Below are 21,260 nucleotides of genomic sequence, written 5' to 3'. Positions count from 1 at the left end.
AGTTTTGTTTGGTACTTATGAAACGTGATAGTAGCATGTCTATGGGGGACATGGATGCGTCTGTAGGATTAGTGCAGTGTCGAAGATGATGTTCGAGACATAGGTGCATGGATCCAGGCTCAGGTATGGGTTTTTATAATGAGTGGAGACGTGAGAGGTGGTCCAACCAGCAAATTGAAGACGTAAGGACGTAGAACGTACCTTGATTTTCGGGAGTGACTGTGGAAGACTTGAGTTGGTTTTCCAGGGGGACAAGTGGGTTGGTCTAAAGAAGCTGTGGGAAACCTGGCTGGCTAGGACCTTGTGGTTAAGACGTGGACTTCCAATGCCGAGGAGGGAGATGTGCGTTAGCCCGAAGTGCTTGTAGAAAAAGTTGGTGAGTGTGCTGTGGCTGTGGGAGGTGTTGGGTGGTTGCCTCTGGTGTATATGGGAAAGTTTCACTCCTTTGTGTAACAAACGGAATGCTTTAACCTACCTGGAGAAGATGTGGGCTGTTCTACGACATCTGTGCAAGACGTGGTTCAGCTCATGTTAACTTTTGAAGATTTGGGTTGGTTTGATGTTTCTCTGGGAGAAATGGGTGCTGTGCTGAATTGATTAAACCTCTTATGGCTCTGTTCATTTTTTCTAGTTGGCAAAGGAGCACGGTATTCGATTCTTTGAGACCAGCGCCAAATCCAGCACAAATGTAGAAGAGGTGAGTGCGCTCTGGCCAGCTGTTCCCAAGATTGTAATAGTGCCACATGGGCTTCACTTCCCACTCACATGCATGTCGGTCATATGGCTTGAGGTCTTGGGTGCTGGGTCAGTAATGATGACATCGGGCCCTATTTAGATATTCAATGGGTTACACCGTCCTATCCTATGAGATTTATATTTCGGCAGACGGGATATCCGTCACCGTTGTAAATAAATAAATAAATCATACGCTCTTATATAGCGCCTTATCACCGTAAGGTCTCAAGGCGCTTGCTTTGGGAACCCGTCCTGGTCTTTCCCTGCGAGATTACCCTTACTGGGCATCCCCAAGGTGAAGCCCAGGCATCCCATCGCGGTGGGGCTGTAGTGGAGATTAAGCAAGCTATTGCCCAGAGTTGCAGAGTGTGAACCCACGATTCAAGTTGGCACTGAGGCGAGAATTATCAAGTCCGTGGACATTATGAGCTCAAGACCCTGCCGCGTTGGGAATTGAACCCTGGTCCCGGGTCTGACCTCTGCATCAGGGTCTGCCTCCTCTAACCGGTGAGCCACACTTCTCTGTGACTGAGTAACCTGTCCACTAAGAACTAAATTAGGCCCATCGTCTTGAGAATGTCAAGAAACATAAGTAGTTCTACTAATAAAACAATGACGATATCATGAATAAAACTGGAATCTTTCAGATCAGACTACTTTAGAAAAAAGCCCCACTGATCCATGTGTTTCCTGCTGAGCTTCTCCTGAGCTGTGTTGCATGGCCTTGTGGACCGCTGTTCCCAGTAAAGCTTCTATAAAGAGCTGCTTCATTGTCCCCAAGACCCTTTTGATACCGACTGTCGCGCTTTTAAGTGCTCGTGTATGGTGCTATGGACGATTGTGTTACCAAATGAGCTTCTTCGAAGGAGCGTTGCATTTGCCTCCAAACGAGCTTCTTCGAAGGAGAGTTGCCTTTACCTGCAAATCCTTGTATGTCTGGCTATTTCTTTGATCCGCTAAAAGGAATGAATTGTGTGGCCAGAATCTTGCACCTGGCATTACACCTTTTGGCCCTCTTCAGTAAAGGCTTTCCCTTCGCAGTATGGATGCATAGACTGCTGCAGTTAGAAATCCCTCCTGTCTATGTGTTGATTTGACATGCCGCTCTTGTAGCCTCACCACCCCAGATTCCCCTACCCCATTTACTCTGGTTTCCCTTCAAGAAGTATGCTGTACTGTTGATTATGTTGTGAAGGAGAGGGATTGGCTGCCCTCTCTACTTTTGATGAACATGCTGATGGAGTATACATAACTCATTGCATTATGTAGCGCTAATGCGGCGTAGCTAGACCTAATGCCACCTGGGGCGGCCCCTAAGATGGCCGCCCGGTGCAGGTAAGAGGCGGGGGAGGGGTGTCCGATGGATGACTTGTTGCGGACGAAATACACTTGTTCTCGGGGGCGGGGGAGGATGGTAGCCAACAGACATGACTTGCCCACCTCCGCCACCCCAAAAAGAGGGCCGCCCGGGGCGGACCGCCTGCCCCCGCCCTAACTACACCACTGCTGACATGGGGAAACCAAGAGCTTTGTGTATGAAGGTTTACCTCCAGCTGCTCAGGAGACTATCTTCAGTTGTCTTGTGACCAAGTCTTTCTCTCTTCTCCACAGGCTTTCAATGCACTTGCTCACGACATCTTATTGAAAATTAGCAGAAAAGTGGTAAGTCGTCACCTGTAGGATTAAACTAATGGTCAGTACGAACAATCCTAGGTTTGGTTTTCCTGCTGTGAGTCATGTTGGATCAAGAGTGTCTGAATCAGGAGCCCAGGCCATGACCAGCGTGAGTGAGGAACCTTTTTTTTGTTTATTATGGTAGTAATGACTTCATTTTGTTTGACTTAAAACATGCAGTTTCGCCTTTCTATGCTTCTCTGTGGAAGCCTCAGCTGCTAAAGTGTAAAACTCATCTTTGTTTTTCTCTGCCGAATATTTCACATTTGTATTCCTCTTTTTCCATTAAGGTGACCCCGCAAACCTCCATCAACCCCTTAACACAACCCATACTTCAGTATTGCTTTCACACTGTGATGCAGATTCCAGGGGGAGAGCACTGTAGTTGTTGCCCTTCTCTATTTGCAACATTTTAATCCACTTCTCTTCTTTTTTTTTCACATATTGTTAAGTCTTACCCTTCATTTTGCAGGGGTCCCACCGGCAGCTTTAGTCCCCCCGCTGTTTCTCGCTCTGTCTGATCATGCAGTTCAGATGTGATGCTGAACTATGAAATCTATATGGGGCTAGTAATGATGAGAATTGAGGGTCCGCCGGAGAGTGGAAGGATGGTTTTGATGTGGCGGTTGGGGGGGGGGGGGGGCCTGTTACGAAGTGGTTTGCTGAAGGCCAGGTGGTAGTGTAGTGCAGGACAGGCCGCTCTCAGTGTCAATGAGCAGTTCCCGATTACCAAATTGGCAAAGTAGGTACCGGCCTATGGGCCCCACTCCTTTTAGGGGTCCGCAACAAAAGATTAAAATAATATTGATTTGATCTCGAAAGAAAACTACAATCAAGCTTTCTTAAATATTGTTTCTAAAAGATAGAAAAAAATGAATCGATTCAGAGACGAAAACTTTACATTAAAGACTCAATAGATGAAAATACTGTATTAATGTAATGTACCCATTAACAACTTAAAGTACATAAAACAGAGACATCAGATTCACATAACTGTTTGTTCTTAAAAGTTCATCTTCTGGCAGCTGTCAGTTTGTTTTAAAAATCTGGGTATTAGGAGATAATTTGCGAGGGAAGGGGCAAAATTTCGACTGCCTACAGGCCTCTACAGGGTTTAATCCGGCACTGACCATGAGTTATGCAGGTGATGTCCGACATAGTATTCATGGATGAGAAGAAGATCTGGCATCTCTTGAGTTGGTTTAACCCCTTCCACGCTCATGACGAGCTGGGCTCGTCATGAAGTAGCCTCCTCGCACGCTCATGACGAGCCCAGCTCGTCATGTTGTGTGGGATTTCCGATTTCTCAGCACAGCAGGGGAATATGCTGAGCATCCATGGGGTTAAGCGAATGTTGCAGACATCTGTGTGCTGACAACAGCCTTCTGGTAAAAAGCATCAGCGGGGGCGCATCAGCCCTCATCCCCTGCAGGTTGATAAAATTAGTACTCCGAATTGAATTGGTATTGACAGCACTACAAAGCAGAGCTTGGAATCAACAGCTATTTCCAGTTATCCCACATTGTGGACACGTAGCTCATCCATGGGATGCACACATCCTGACCAACAAATTCCTGCGTTAGCCCAACCCTGCACGACATTCCAGACTCCCAATGCCAAACCCGGGTTAAGAAGCACAAAGCAGCTAGTTGGAGAATAAAAAGAGACAAATGGTTTCCCTAAGAGCAAGGCTCTGTGTTTCGAAAAGCCACAATAATTACAGAGCACCTACAAGTAGACTAACTACGGCTTACTAATTTTAGCCACACAATAAGGCTATAAAGCCAAGTACAAAATAGCTACAAAATGTATCTTCTCCAAAATCGACTAAGATCACAACAAAAGAGCAGTGAAACGCGGGGAAGCTCTTTAGTTGTTTTCCCCACATAGAGCAGAAAAAGTAAAGGCGCAAGTAATAGATTTCTATCTTTCCATCATCTATATACCACAACCCTCAGCCCTAAATTGGCAACCTCTCACAAAAGGACAACTCGAGCTTCCTGGAGTGGGGACGCGTTTAGGTCTGTGACTAGGGAGAACGACATCCACTTCTGCCAAGTGCCAATGCGCATGCTTAACCATAGAGTTGGCACCCATGGCAGAACGCCTCACTCTTCTTCCTGCATGCCATCCATTTTGTCCCCCTCACCAATAGTCCATATTAATGGGAGCACCGAGCACAATATTCACCGCTTTTTTGTACCATATCTATTTATGTATCTAAATATTGGTTTGTTGATAGCTCCTCCTCTGCATTCATTGCATTTGTAATGTTGTTACTAAGCACATTTTTATTTGGAGTTATAAGAGTCCGTAGATACCCACTGTTACGTACAAGTTGACCCAGGTTCCTACTAAGAATATTGGTTGTCCTTTCTCTTCTTACCATTGATGCAAATCCTAGCTACTTCTTCATTCTCCCCTGTTGGGGAAAATCCATAAACCCTCCTCCCTATCCGGCCTCCTAAAAAACGATGCAGCAAATCTACAGCGCAACAGTACCTGTGGCTTGCAGGGAGCAGAATACACTGCTACCTGCCCAGCAGCATATTATACCTGCTGAGGATGGCCGGCCGGTGACTGAAAACATGGATCCGCCACAGGTGATTCAGTTGACGAAGATACAGCTGCCACAAGTGTCTGAAGCTGTACCTCATGGAAGTTACAACCAAGGTGACAGGAAGTAGGATGTTGCCCAGCTTGCATAAATTAAGCGTACAGGCGGAAGCTCTGCCTCAGAGCAAGAGCAATAAGTATCTGGAATCAGGAGCTGCCCTCTGTCTGTCTCCTTAATTCTAGTACTGTGATCAAGGTTCTGCAATGGTCTTCCTACCGAAGTCAAGGCCCGGGCCAGCCTGAGGTTAGAGGAGCTTCTGTAACCTTAGCAGAAGCCTATGAATGCCTTTTCTCTGATAAACTCCAGCGCGCCTGTTAGGCTCTTGAGCAGACCCTCAGGATAGATATGCCTCCCCGATGAACACTCATCTGTGCCATAAAGTGAACCCCTCCTTTGCCATCCGTAAAGCACCCAGAGCCTTGGACTTGGAGTCGGATGAGTGTCGACAAGCCAACCTGGGGCTTGCTTGCCTCTCTGTGAAGAGATCCAACTGGGAATTGGCCCCAGCCAAGTGGATCCTGAGTTTGAAACTGTTGCACACCCCGGTGTGGATTGCTGTTATTTTAGATTTGGGTAGTGGCCAAACGCTCACTCCGTTGAATTATGACATTCTGAACCAGAACTACACAAATCTGATTTCAGTGAACTGAGAGTATCACAACCATCAACTCTGCAGCATTACTGAAACAACTCAGTAATAAGTATACCGTTTTGAGAGGCTTATTGAAGAATTTGGCAGTTGTGTCTTCTGACTTTTTTACTTATGGGTTCTGTTCACAGTAATGTCAGTTTCTGCACTGGCTCGTGAACAGGTGGAGCTAAAGTCTCCTGACTACCACGGAGTTACTTCTGCTAAAGAAATAACCCTGAGTGACGGAGGTATATGTAATAATGTTGTGTGTATGTGTGAGATTGTTGTACAGTGTTTAACTCTGCTTTCATCCCATCTCAGCAGAGTGGTCCTTAAAACTTGTGTATCAGGGGTGGGGGGAAGTCTGTAACACTTACGAATGCAAAAATTAGCACGCAACACTCCCAAGTGCACCAGCATGCCGGGGCTTATAGCGGATGTCAGTGGCACACACTGCTGATGGGCATTTGTAACACATTTGCATGAGACAAAGTGATAAATTCAATAGAGATGCTTGAAAACAAACCCACAAACAAAATAATCACTGATATGAAAAGATAGCAGTATTTTTATTTAGCATATCAAAAAAATTATTATTGAATAATCAAAAGGCTGTCAGTTAATCCAATTGCTGGAACGACGCAAGTGGAAAGTGACTTCAAGTGACAAAGTGGCAAATTCAGTGTATTGTACAAATAAGTGACGCAATACTGTACATATATTTACAAGTGGGAAATCTTTAAAAAAGGGTTCCAATTTCATAGAGTAGTAACACGTGTCTCAAGCTTCATAATTAAATTGCATAGATTTGTAAGCTTGGAGACCTATTGAGGTATGGCCAATTAGCTGTCGACGTTTCGACCCTGACACGAGCATAAATGAAGGATGTTAAAACAGATCTTCTTCAGGACATGGGGTAGGTAGGACAGACGATCCAGGATTAACACCTTAACGTCTTGGGGTGAATGGGACCTCAGGTTAAATCCATCCGGGTATCAGAGGCAGAATTAATCAGGCTCCTGGTAACACGATTTTAACCAGGCACTCCTGTTCTCTTAGAAAATCAGAACGATGTAAGCTGTGCCTCGTATTAATGGCACACAACAAAATCCAAAATCAAACACGAAGTGAAGGGCTTTGATTGATTTGAAGTAGAGTATCGGAAAACTACTGTACGAGGGGCGATGCTACTTCCAGCCACGGGGTCATGATTGAATCAGGGCATAACAATTACTTCAGTACGCTTGCCATCGACAGAATGCTGGAATCTCTATCAATTCATTTGATAGAGATTCCAGCATTCTGACGATGGCAAATCAATCAAAGCCCTTCACTTTGTGTTTGATTTTGGATTTCGTTGTGTGCCATTAATAGGAGGCACAGCTTACATCGTTCTGATTTTCTAAGAGAACAGGAGTGCCTGGTTAAAATCGTGTTACCAGAAGCCTGATTTATTCTGGATGTACAAGGTCCACATAATACGCCTGAAAGCAACTGACTAACAGCCAGCAACTGAGATGTGGCTTAGAATGAATTTGTAATGCGTGCTGTTTCTGTATCACTTGACATTTACACTTGGCATTGAAAAATAAAACAGAAAGAGATTGTGTGTCATCGAAAGCTGTGCGTTTTTAAATTGTACCCAGGAGTGTAAATTCAAGGATAGGTACCATTAATTCTGCCCAAAAATGTGGAATTCCATAACCGCCGTTTACAATTAGTAATGCTAACATTTAATGTAATTCACACAATCCTAGCAGGTGTACATTATCCTCCTTGCCACAGAACACCCCAACTGTGTTGATGTGTACAGCATGTTGGAATGGAATGTTTCAAGATTGCAACTGTGTCAAGTACGTTTTTTTAAGTAGTTTTTCACTGAAAATTGTCAGTTGGGATGGCTGCAGCTGTTGAGTCCAAGTTTCCCCTGCACCCATGGAATCTTGCCACCCCAAAAATGTTAAGTGGAGATCCAGGAGAACCCAGAGAAAATGACTTGTGTGGCTGGCACCACTTGTTACCAGTCATGCTGTGCAATCAAACTATTGAAAAGAAAACACTTTACTCACATTTATATTCCGCAAAAAAAAATAAAACGTTATTTACTTTCAGTGGCAAAACACCCACCATCTTGCATTCCAACACGTCTCCACATGTGGGACTGCACGTAATATATAGGAGAGAATTGAGCCATGTGGAATCAGTTCCCTTGCAAACTGGATTAGATGTGTTTGTGTATTTTGCTGGTTCTCTTTTGTGCCATATAGCAATGGAGACATGCGTGGTACTGTTTTTTTTTATCACAAGTCTGGTAAAAAAGGATGGTAAAATATTTGCTTTTGGCAGCAGATCTCAGTTTTTTGTGGCCCATAAATGTGAGGAAATAGTATTTTATTAGCCATGGTTTATGTTTTCAGGGAGTTATAGGTAAATAAAAGTGATACGATTCACTTACATATCTCTTCCATTGTACAGGGTCTAAGTTTCAGGAGTATCTGTAGTTGATAGGAGTCCATATTTGTCCCCGGGTTGGAAATTACAGCCATCCCACTTGGCAAGTAAGTTACTTTAAAAAAAAAAGTCGAAAAACCAATCTTTTGGACTGCTTCTCTTCCGGGCAGTAGGCCCATCCACATATGAGGTATAATGTTTTTATCGGAAATGGAAATGCAGGCCCGTGCAATCCTGGCTGTTGCAATCAAATTTTACTGTTTTACAAGTAGGTATATCTGCGTAAACAGTATTTTTGTAACTATGTAATGTTTTCTGGGCATAATGGGTGACAAAAGCGTGGACCATCCATGAATTCCATTCCCCAGTACATTCTCCAGTGTCTTATTTTCAAAAATGCGCATGTACGGTAGGTTTCCCTACCGGTGCACCCTACAGGCAAATACTCTGAGAAGGTACATTTGCTAATGAAAGCCTGTCTAAAACCGGTGAACCAGGATGCACCTCGCTAAAAAAGTGGACCTACCACTTACCATAACTCACTGACAGAAGGTCTAAAAATGCTGGGTACGTTGACAGTCATATTCTGGTCTTCCTCATTGTAGTATGGACACCCACACATTTAAAACACGGTTTACGGTTAAATGCAAATATCTGGATTGGAGACAAGGACAGGCCAGACAATGGTGGCAACTGCCTGGAAATCCCAGTTATATAAAAATACACGATGTATTTCACTACCTAGCAGAATGGGATGCACATCCCAAATGCTGCTCTCTTTCATTCTTTTTGAATCAAAAAGTGGCTGCAGCAGTCCAGGGAACATTTTCGTTTCCACGAGGATGGGCATATGGAGGGGATGGCTTACTTCCTCGATTTGTTCCCCAGAAGAACTGAAATTCAGATAGCCGTTGGTAGGCAGAACAAGCATTGGCATAGCCAGTAGGTCTCGCCTTAGGGACCTTATAAGTGTTTAGCCATGCAACAGTTGATGTTGTTCCACCAAGGATATTGTCCTGGATAATTAAACACTTATAAGGTCCAGAAGGCGAGACCTATTGGCTATGCCAATGCTTGTTTCATATTGCGCTACCTGTAGTCCTTTATTATTGGGAAGAAATTTCCCAAATGGTGTTCAGTTCTTGATAGATTATGTAATGGTTTAATGCGTGTTTAGATGGTATGTAAAGATTGCCTTGACTGTGATTGGTCTTAGGACCTAGAATAGATCCTTGATAGATGAAGTGTACCTCAGGCAACGCCTTTTATTGAATGCATTAGTATACCATAATGTTTGTCGGTTTTCCTTTTCTAAATATCTTTTTCACGTTAGCGCCTTTTCATTGATGACACCATTTTTACCATTAATCTTGGTACACCAATCGGCCCGCATGACTCACACTGCATCAAGAAGTTTTTTTTAACTATTAATGCTTTAATGTCCAACACCCGAATTAAGATGACTGCATTTACAGATTCTCTGCCTTGAAAAGAAACCGGTCTGGTAACCTAAGGGTGAAACGTGTCTGCGTCTAAAGGTTACGGACAAGAAAAAAAAAAGTAACCAAACTTGCCTCAAAGAATAATCTTTCCTGCGTTATTTGTATATGGGATGTTTACTCGACTCAGTCAAAGAAGTAGCCGGTTCTGTGCTTCACATATAGACTATTGGTAGTTATCCGAAAGGCTGAACTACAAATATTAATGAGGAGAAGTGGTGTAATGGCTAATGTCTCTATGACCTGGGCCCCAATCCCAGATTCAGCTTTAGACCAAACATTGTGCGATTCGTGGCAAATAGCTTGTCCTTCATGAGCCCTATATTGTAAATATATGTAATGAATTGTAAATCTGTGTATTTTAGTGATTTAAGAAGGAAATGTGAGATCTCCAAATTAAATCCGTTACCCCCATTCCCTGCCGCCCGCTTCCTCATGATCCACCGAACTTATTACTGTTCCATGTACAACACCTCATGTTTGAGATGTGCCTGCTGTAACAAAAATGTTCTCAGTAAAGCACTTTACTGCTCCTTGCACTCAAAATTAATACATTGAAAAATACCAGTATAAGAACAAAAACAGAACTGGCAGTGCCTTTCTTGTTTAGGATGGCTCGGTACAAGATTTCTTTAGTAAGCACAATGTAAAAATAAATATTGTTTGTGGCAGAATCTGTGCAAGTGACCCAATGTATACTATTTTGTGTACAAATAGTCTATAAATAATCACAACAGTTCCTTTGTATTAGTATCCATGTATTGCTGTTTCCTTGGTTTAGAAAGAAGTGTATTGATCATATGTATCTTTTCTTGCAGGGTCATGGCCCGAAAGGCCAGCTGGATTTGAAGAATTCTGGCAAGGCAAGCAGCAGTAGTAAATGTACGTTGGTCTGAGCCGGCTGCCGGGTACCATGAAGCAGAAAGAGACTGGTGCTACAAGGGCGCCTTGAAATCGGGCATGGAGCGCCACCGTTGCCCCTGTCTGTGAAGGCTCTAGCATACCCCTTCCTCTCACCCATGTCATTCCAGGTGGAAAGGTTGGTTGCAAAGACCCAGTCCCTCTCCATTGACATCCAGTCACAGTTTCCATTGGCCTCGTCTATGATTGCTGTAAGCGGCTCTTGCCGCCTTGCCTTCTCAGTGGTAAAGCTTCGGCTTGTTGCACCAAGTCGAACAAGAAGTTGATGGGAACAGGAGACAATAACCCCCAGTGACTCCTCTTGAGTTGGAAATTCATTCACCCTATCAGGAATGCCAACTTTGAGACTCTGCTGGAAGTTAATTTGTCCATCCAGGAGCACCAAACTGCAAGTCTTCGCTTGAATTTCATTTTGACTCAACACTGGAAGTTCATTTCTTCTGTTCGCGGTGCCAGCATTGACTCTCCACTGGAATACATTCCTTCTCACGAAAGCATCAACTTTGGCACTCTTCGAGAAGTACATTCCTCCTGTTACAAGAACCAACTTTGAACTTTTGCTGTAAATTTCATTTCTTCACTAAGGAACACTAACTTGGGCTCTCCAGTGAATGTTTGTCCCTTCTGTTGGAAATGCCAGCTTGACTCCACTCTGGAGTTCATGCCTGCTGTCATGATGCACAAATTGTGATCAGCTTTCGCTAATAACTGATACCCACCGATGGGGTGGGAAAGCCGGCTTTTTACCCTCTTTGAAAGTTCATATCTCCAGTTATAATGTTTTGACACTTTGTTGGAAATGCCACCCTGCATCTATTATGACCCCTCCACAGTGATGCCAGTGGTGATAATCTTCAACTCTTAATCTCCATAAGGATGGTCTCTATAGCACAAGATGGTATCTGCCTTTAGCAGGAACTTTCCTTTAGAACTTAACTGTTTTCTTTCTTGGGACTAAAATACTTCTGTGTCTTCCAATTTCATGGTGGCTACTTGACTAGGATAATGGGGAAGGCCAGAGGGCTGGGCTTGTCCAAGTGCTGGATCTCTGTGGCAGTGGAATGGGGTGGGGTGCTGGTGGGAGGTATGGTGTGATGTTCACTTCGTGGTTTAGCAGCAAGAAAAAGTTAGGCGCCTCTCTTTGACGAGCCCCTGTATCTCGAGTCAGATTGGTCAGTAGGATAATCGGTGGGTTTAGAGCTGTGGCTGAGTTTGAACAGTCTGACATTGGACAGACTCTGCCTCAGCCCTTCCTGTAGCACCTTTCTGGTGGGACATTTCCTGACTTATTTATTGGATCAGGATATGTTTTATCCCATCGCTTTTACTAGCAGTCACCTTAGCCAGGGATGCTTTGGACCAGAGCGCTTTCAGGGCTCACATGTGAGGCTGACGACTATTTGAAGTATGTTTCCTTGTAGCTAATCGTCTTGGAAACAAAGCCTTACATTCCTTTGCCCATGCTGCCAGCCTAGCATATTGGCTGTATCTGCTCTAACTGAGTTTGTGGTGGTTTTCCGAAATACCCGGGAATACATTCAATTGGAAATAAACCTGGCAGCGCTATAAGCAGCAAAATTCCAATTTGTGTTGAAATAAAATAAATGCTGGCCTTAATATATAAGCACTGGACCTCTCTTGGTGAAATACTGCAAGAGGAAGGCAGATCCAGGGTTTGATAATCCACTGCTCAAAATGCCATTTGATGGCCACTGTTGGTTTGAATTTAAAGTCTGATCCCTTCCACGTGCCATGATGCACTAGACAGCATGAGGAAAGCAAGAGCATTTCTCGTGCGGCTCCTATCGAGCCCAGCTTTCAAGCACCTAACACTTTACACTTTTCAGTGTGAGTGACTGAGCAAGATGGTCAGCCAAGATCACATGACAGGTGACCCTTGGGAGAAAGAGGGACAGTTGATCCCCCCTACTGTGCACTAAGGGTATTGGATTCCAGTGCAGGACATTGGTTCAAACCCCGGGTGGGCTCAATATGTTGTTCTCAAAGGTTGGAGCTTGAGCCGCAGAGAAAATAGTTTGGTACAAATGGAATCTGAGGTCTTAAGGGATGAGAAGTGGACACTGCCAAGCAAAGCGAATCTGTGATAAGCGATTCGGAAAATTCTCTGAGTTTTCAATGCACTAGCAACAAGTAATCCGATTACATTCCTGCCTCTAATGGTTACAGGCGGCAGATTACTCTGGTGCCCAGTAATCCAAGTCTGGAAGGTGATTTATTCTTAATTCTCAAGGGAAAAGGTCCCATCTGTTACTTTACTTTTCTAATTTGTCTCATGAACACTCTGGAAAGACTTGGGTTGCCAGGGTTGCATCAACTCCTTTTCCGCTCACCATCTTGCTGTACAACAGCCCTTCACCCTAAAATACGCCCTAAAAACGTTCTCTATTTTTTGGGGATAGGCGTTTCGTATTTTGCTTTCCTTCATGATACCAATTTGATTAGTTGTGTTGCACTGATGTGGTATTGCCCGGAGGTAATTTTACCACCGCTGACCTCCCGTGACAAGTTTAGAGAATGTGGGAGGAGCTCTCCTGCTTTTATCAATTAGAGACTTGGGGATTTTTACCCCACATTAGGTGAACTTGGGGGTTCTTGAAGGCCATGTTTAAGGCTTTGGACCTAAAAGTATTACCACAGTCTTGTATGGTGTTATGGACTTTACCCAAAATCGATGCGGAAGGCCCAGGACACAGCTGCCAACAAGCCAAATGTCATAGAGCCGACCTCAACCATTTCATTTTTGGGCTTTTCTACATAATTTAATGCAGTGTGCTTCGTAGACCCACGTGCATGCTGCAAAACGCTAATGCATTATAAGTTGTTTTTGTGTTGTGTGTAGCTGCCCCTTCTTTGGCACTACGCACTCTGGCCCTGTCCAGGTCCTCGGGTTGCCATGTTTCCTTGTTTGGGACCCTGCTTGTACCCTTTCTTTGCCCTAGCGCCATCTCTACAGGCGGTTGGGGGTGGAGCCTTTCAGGGGTGTGACTGAAGAGTGGGTTTAATGAAAGTATGAGGAAAAAGAGGACAGTTATCCATATTCCTTTGACTCCCGACCTGGCTTGTGATGATTCCTTACCCAGGAGGCCGTCGCAAAGCAGTTCCTTGTCTGGAAGCATGGTTCCTGCAGTTGCGTCATCCACCTGCATTGTCTCGAAAAGTGGGAGGGCTTGTTCACCTGCAGCCGGAAACCGGAAGTGAGCAAGGATGAGACCCACATGACGTGGGAGTGCGTCTTAGTTGCCCAGAGCGGGATAAGAGAAGCCAGGGGAAGTATTTTGGTCTCCTGCGTCATGGCTGTCTCACCCTGTAGGGCATGTTCTCTTATGTTACATCCATGTATATGAGTATACCAGTGCCATTTTAGCACATAATAGTTATGGAGCAAACAACATTATTTTGGCTGTGTGCTGTATAAATGGCCAACATTATGTAAGAATGGAGGGACTGCCAGGCCGGGAAGCAGCAGGGGGTGGGGTATACTTCTCCAGGTTGTAGAGTGGGCGCATGGCTTCGAGGCACTACACTACATTGACTTCTTGGTAAGGCACCATTGCACTAACACTATGTTGTCAGTTGGCCATTCATATTTTTCCCGCACAGGAAAACACTAATTCATGAACGGGGAAAAGATGCGACCTGGGAGCCGCTCACTTAATCTTGGTTTCCCCTTCTGCCAAAACTGTGTGATACCAGACAAGCACTTTCCCTCCATTTGTCTGAGCATCCTTATTTGCTGGCACTGGGAGGGTGTAGAAATCCCCTAGTATCAAGTGCTTTGTAAAGTGGACATTTATATGCGAGGCAGGGCCTCTTAAATTACTACTGTTAGGGAAATATCCTGGCCGCCTACCACAAGTAAGTTCTCCGTAGGAGGTACGCTACAATGTGCTGACAGATAATTTAATACTCTCAGTGGAACACTACTTTTTTTTTATTTCCATGTTTTGTGAATTATTTCTTCGCGTGGGTCACAACTGTTGTGAAAAACGGAACCGCCTCCACAAATGTTTAAGTTTTAAAAGATCGAGTTTCCTGCTCCCCAGAGAGGACTGGGACTGGGAGCAGGAAGAGACCTTTTTTTTTTTTTTTTTTTTGTGGTCGGGAAGTCTTATGATCTCACTGCGCTGGAATGTAACCGGACCAGGGGGCATTGTAACTGCTGGGGCGTATGTCATTGCCATTCATAGAAACCTAATGTGATGGCAGGCAGACAACAAAGAGCAGGCAGGCCCCTGTCTGCCCGTTCCCTGCCTGCTTTTCTCTCACACAGCCTGCTAGGTCTCCGGTTTTATCTTCAGGACTTCCATTGCTTCCATCTTGTGTAATGTGAAATGAGGCTGGACTTTGTTCTGTATGCTTGCCCCTGTAGCGGAAAAGCAGTGCAGTGGGTTGTATGCCTGTTGCAGAGAACTGTTTAACTTGCAGGCCACAAGCTTTACTTTCTAAAGATTGTCTCAGGTTTCATCCTTCTGAGATCGATTGCGTGAGAACAGTAGAGTGGGTTGAATAAAACATGATATTTTAGCTGTGAGGGAAAATTCCTCGCATATTTTCTAGACTTTTTTTTATTCCTCCAGTCCTGTTTAAAATGAGGGACCCTTCCCCAGTTAGTCAGACTAAATTCTGTACACATCATACCTTTTCTGCAACAAAATATAAGGTTTTAGTTTTTGGATAGATTTTAACTTGAGTGACCTATTTTCAGGATATCCTCTTGCTCCCTAACACATCTAATCTGTGATGTCAGTGTTCAGTTGAGTACAGCTTAGGGTTGCCCAAGATCACAGTGTGGACATCCGAACCGGACTAAGTAGAGCACTTTTTTATTCCTACTTGAGATGATGAATGTGCGACTGAAATGGTGTTGTTATGTTTTAAAGGTGCTTTGGGATATGAGTGGGGGACAATGTACCTAAATGTCACTTTCCCATGTCTATATGTGAAGCCAATTTATGAATGCACTGTTGCAGGAGCCATGTACCATGCCTTCAAACGACCTTATAGTGGGTTACACAAGGGAAAAAGATTTAAATAAAAAAGGACCTTAAATGTATGATGTTTACAAGCAAAGGGAACATTCCTTTCACCTTCTAAGCCTGTGATTCTGCTTCACATATGTACAAAGCGCCTTGAGACACTGACTTCCAACCACTAAAACATGTGCCTGATTCCATTTCATTTTTGGGTGGGATTGCCTGTATCTGACACACTGTTTGTAAGTGTCCAAGTTTGCCCTCACTTTGTGGGGGATGGGCACCTGCAAATATTTTCAGTATTTTTGAAGTAAACTTTTATAAAAGTTACCTGTGTGTTGTCTGTGTTTCCTTAGGAACTTCCACAAGAGGGTTTGTACGATGTCTGTGTCCTGCGTTTTAAACTATAAAAGATTCCACTGTTGAATAAAAGTGGGTAAAAAAGTGTTCATACTGATGTTACCCACTAAAGTAAAGTGTATTGTATTGTAATTGCATTTATATAGCGCTTACTACCCCTGATGAGGCCTTAAAGCGCTTTCTCGGTGAGTAGAATGCTACTCCGGAACCCATAAAGGATTAGTGGTGAATTAATATATTGAAATATGAAAGTAATTTGAGTTGTGGATGTGTTAGTGACAAATCTACTAAAAAATGTGCTTCTGTTGTCCCATTTTTAGTCTTTCACACAGGTAGCCATGTATGGCATAAGCTCTTTGTGACCCACATGCATTGTTTTCCCAAAGAGTCTGAACCACATGTAGGCTGTTTAGACACACTGAGTGAACCACATGGATGAGGATTATACAGCCTGGCTACCCAGATATAGCGTTTTTTTTAATGCGGACTGCAGGACCATGCTGTGTTCATGCAGATTCTGAGTGCATGCAGGCCTTTGTACTTACTGACAGTACCACATACAGGGCCCCAGATTTACTGAACTTTCATGCAACTCTGCAAGGTTGCGTGAAAGGGAGAGACGAGAATTACGCCATATTTACCAAGTTATGGCTCACTTCTGCTCTGGCACTGATGCACTTGTGGTTGCCTAGGGCCAACGTAGATACCCTTGTCATGCCACAGGGTGCCTGCGTTGTAGTCAGGATAGTTTGTGTGCAGGAAAGGATACCTTCCAGCACAAAAACTATTCTTAGAGACTTATTCTTCTTTGCATGTGTGCTGCAGAATGCAGTACACATTCAAAGTAAAGATGTAACGAGTAGAAATGTAGATATTTCTCTTTGTTACGCCAAGGTGGGGTAGATGCACCATTTCCTGACAAGGCTAAATCTGAGTTTGTGTCAAAATACATGGGTAGGTGCATACCCATGCCCATACTCCACCCATGTAAGGCCTCCCTGATGAAGGATAATGCAAGATGTATTACTTTGTGTGTGAAAAGCATTGCAAGGCCAAACAAATATCAATTTCGTGGCTTCGTAAATGTCATTTAAGCACCTTTGTTGCCTAGTGTCGACTTGCGTGATGTAAGGACAAAGCCCTTGTTGTTTAAACAGACGGCATGAACTTCGCGCAGGGGATTCATGCAGATTCTCAGTAGACCATGCAGGGTGATTGTACAGACTGCCCAACCCACAGACTGTATCTTTATGCACATCTCTATAATCATATGCAGGGTGTCGAGTATGTGCAATGTTTATCCATTGGCACATACTGCAGGGGTGTGTCCAGGCAGATGGCACACATGGTGTCAACAGATACTGCACACTACATACAGGGTGTTTATGTAGATGGCACAACCCCCAGAGACAATGTTTATATACTTCTGTGAGGGCATAGACCGTGTTTATGAACCACATACAGGGAGTTGTTGGATACAGAAAGATCCGTATAAAACCTGTTTAAACAGCCCCCATGGAGGGTATATATCTACTCTACTCACAGGATATTAATACAAATTGCCAGAACCCTATTTGGGGTGTTCAAACCGACTGTACAAAGTGCATGTAGGGTTTGTTTACAAACTGCCTGTGACACATGGAGGATGTACAAGTGAACATCAGAAGCACATGCAGAGCTTGTACACAGATGAACCGAGGCACAAGCTAGGAGTTTATACAGAGCCTGTTCCTCGCGCCATGTTTTCTGCAGACTGCTAGGACGCCATGCTGAGTCTTGACACCGACTGCTCAGCCCACACACTGCTTATTGTAAAAGACTGCTTGAACTACATGCAGAGTGTTCATGCAGACTGAACTGGAGTCATATGTATTGTGTTAATACTGTTACCTGAACCACAGATAGCGGGGCATTTATATACGGGTTGCGCAAACCACCCACAGGGTGTTTTACCAGCTGCTTGAAGATCCTGCAGGGTGTTTTGCAGCACAAACCTAGTCCTGACAAGGGAAATTCCATCCTTTTTTGTAACCAGAGCTACTTTTCTTCAATGAAAATCATCCGGAGCTACTAATAATAATTTAGTAACAGTGGTGACCACATCAGACACGATTACATTAGTGCCACCGTATGCAAGGTTATCAGCAACGATTATTAGGGTGCAACAGCAGGGTTGCCAGCAGTAATCCAAAAACGCCTTTAATAATGTGGAATGCCTCTGCGTGTGCGTTACACAACAGCCACAGTTGCAGTTCCCCTGACACCAAGGTAATAGGCCTACCCATGACTTATTGCTAAATATTGGCTTTAAATATAATTTGGAAATGCAATCATTTTTCATCGAAAATCAGCTTACGCATCCTGAAAATACTCATTTTCATCTCAAATACAGTTTTTAAAATGTTGTTATATACATATTGATTAAACCTAGCAAAAACCTCTAATTTAGCAGGCTGGGCTGCACATAGGAGAGCTATTTACAAGTAGCCGGAGAGCTACCAGTAGCTCACTAGTTATTCGTTGTAGAAGCCTGGTTAAACTCATATGTGTTGCCTTATTCTACTATCTAGTGGTTGGGTCTGCTGTCGAACATAGGCAGTATCGATAGGAGATTTCAAGATAACTTAAGTCCACACTGAACCACCATATGTCCACTATCCTCATAGTTATTTTGTCCTCTATTCCATCTGTAAATATTCATATTTTCGGGAGTAGTGGTATTAGAGCATCAGGAAACTTCAATTTCACTACCAGAAACGTGTACAGGTTGAAGTTGGTTTTACTACAGTAGCGATATCCAGGAAGGACTAAAGGCCTGGCCACCTGCTGTTTTTTTTTATATATCATCAAAGTCTTGGACATCAGATGATATTCAAATATCTTTTCAGTTGCCTTCAATTGCTCAATGTCTTTAGTCTTAAAGAATGTTTGTTTTAATTGTTTTTTAGGTTTTTGGGTTGTTTGGTCACAGTCAGAACTCCAGTTAGACTTTGCATTAAGGCCAAGTGCCTTTTTTTGAAAGTAGACCAATAAATTCGTTTGGAGATAGAGACTTTTTTAGGGTAGACAAATATATGATTTGTAACTTGTGTCCTTCACTGGATTATGACTCTATGTTGGGCCAAAAAGGATTAAAAAAACAGCACGATACATAAAAGCAACCATGCTGTCTAGGAGAAAGAATGATTGGAGTTGAACAGAACTGGGATAGATTTGAGCACCAAGAAGCTCTTCTAAGATATCACTCAACTTGGAAAGAATTACTAGTAAGTTCAACGTTGAAAAGCCAACAATACTTTATACAATTGTAACAAAGAATTTAACATAAAAGAAACAAGCATTTACAATGCAATAGGTCTAGCATTTGTCAAAGTTAGAGCTATTGAAGTTGTAAATGACAATGTTTTGTACTTATTTTTTTGTTTGCAGTGAAGTCATTATTTAAATAAAAAGTTCACACTATACCATATTGTACATTTTCACAGCAAGTGTACAGTAAAGCTATGGCTATGTTACAGTGGCATAGCAAGGGGCGAAGGCGGCATCACCCCCACTGTTACTAGTGGCCGCCGTGAGGGCAGCAAACGCAGGGGGCCCGCGTGGGAGGCAAAAGGTCTAGCTACACCACTGCTATGTTAACGTATACTAACTGGACAAGGTACACGCATTGCGGACTGGAAAAGATGTGTTTATAATTTTAAAGCTATATGAACAGAACGCATACAATGTTGATTAAGAAACATACACATGAGAACCAATGCATGTTCTGTTTACTAGGTAATTAAGGTAAGTAAGCAGATTTAGGGGGATGACTGAGAAGGTAACGCAAACATTGTCGAAGTATTTTTAAACATTTTTTTTTAATGCAGCTTCTATTAATGTCGGCTGATACACTCAAAATAAGTTTACAACTCAAAACGTATAATGACTGAACACTATTGGAGGATACACCTGATTAACATAATCCCTTTCCCCTCAGTCAGCAACAAGAACACCCCACCATGACAGGAATGCGCATTTTGCTTTACCTAGTGAATGAAAAAGAATAAGGGCATACTATCGCTGTCAATAGCTACAATCTACATTTACTTCCGAATGCCCTGTAAAGCGAAACTCCTCTCATATGCTTCCCAGGGTATGAGAGGGTGCATCATGCCCCCCGCACCCCTTAAGGTTCTAGTTATGTTCCTAAACAAGGGGGGGTTTATTTGCTTGCATTAAGATCCAAAGAACCCCAGGATAAAGTGAACTGCTCATGATGCGCTGTGCTGGGGGCACTCCATTATAGCACGAGGGGCTAATCATGCAGTCTGGAGCTCCTTTCCATACCACCAGTTCCTGAAGGGAGAATTTGAAAAGATAGACGCAGGTAAGCATTTCTTACTGTCTATCCCCTGTTGAATTCAGACAGCGACAGAGCCAGCAGGCGCCTGATGTAACCCGTCCCCTTAAGCTGTAAACAACAAAGAACCGATGTCCAAAGGATCACTGACTGCAAGCACTGAATTTGACTTTGATTGACCCAACACAACGTCCATCAGTCCAACTGGGTGACTTGCAGACGGTGATGGCCTATGCGGACGACACGCAGTTATTGTTTACCTGGAGAAGGTGCGAGGACTCTGTCAACACGGCTCAGCGCTGTCTTTCTGCGGTGTTTCGCTGGCTGGCCAATGCACAACTTAAGTGCAATTAGAAGTCGGAGGTGCTCCTGTTTGGAGCATTTCCTGCTGGTTTTAGAGCCAGACTGGCCTCCGGACTTTCCACCCCCTCAATCAGACAAGGGCCTTGCAAAAAACTTGGGGTTCTGGTTTGAGGAAAATTTGAATTTTGCGACGCATGTCAAAAAACTTACAGGGACTTGTTTTGGCATACTTAAAACCCTGCGAAAATTCCTCCCCCTTCTGCCTGCGGAGGACAAAGAAACAGTAGTCCGGGCATTGATCCTTTCTCGGCTGGATTACTCCCAACGCGCTTTTAGTTGGATGTCCAGGCTATCTGATAAAAAAACTACAGGTAGTCCAAAACGCGGCTGCTCGGCTCCTACTGGGTCTCCCTTCCAGGCAGAGCGTGCGGGTCCATCTCCGCCACCTTCATTGGCTTCCTGTTGAGGCCCGTTTGAAATTTAAAATGCTGGCCATTGTCCAACGGGCCTTGTATGGATTGGGCCCACTGTATCTGCAGAAGCGCTTTGCTTTCTATACCCCTTCCAGGATTCTGCGATCTTCGGACCAACTCCTTATCCGGAACCCGCGCTTTTTACGTCAGAGGTTAGGTGGCTGCTCTTTCACCCGTAAAGCTGGCCTAGCCTGGAATGAGCTTCCTCTTGCTCTCAGGAGGGTTTCTGATCCGGCTGTTTTCAAAAAGAACTTAAAAAC

The 21,260-nt window shown here is 43.8% G+C and overlaps 1 protein-coding gene across 1 annotated transcript in view; it reads left to right on the top strand.

Annotated features, from left to right (window-relative positions):
- The window catches only part of RAB13 (RAB13, member RAS oncogene family), a 56,328-nt gene extending 40,476 nt beyond the window's left edge, over positions 1-15,852 (top strand). Inside the window, exons 6-8 of the mRNA XM_078669775.1 lie at positions 632-697; positions 2,347-2,397; positions 10,426-15,852. Of these exons, the coding sequence (XP_078525901.1) occupies positions 632-697; positions 2,347-2,397; positions 10,426-10,503 (195 nt within the window). The 3' untranslated portion in view covers positions 10,504-15,852. The remainder of the gene's footprint in view (positions 1-631; positions 698-2,346; positions 2,398-10,425) is intronic.
- The last annotated feature ends 5,408 nt before the right edge of the window (positions 15,853-21,260 follow it).

The sequence above is a fragment of the Lissotriton helveticus genome, chromosome 12, assembly GCF_964261635.1.
Source record: "Lissotriton helveticus chromosome 12, aLisHel1.1, whole genome shotgun sequence".
In the NCBI taxonomy this organism is placed as follows: domain Eukaryota; kingdom Metazoa; phylum Chordata; class Amphibia; order Caudata; family Salamandridae; genus Lissotriton; species Lissotriton helveticus.
Note: the sequence above shows the minus strand (reverse complement) of the source record. Positions and strands in the feature narration are given on the sequence as shown.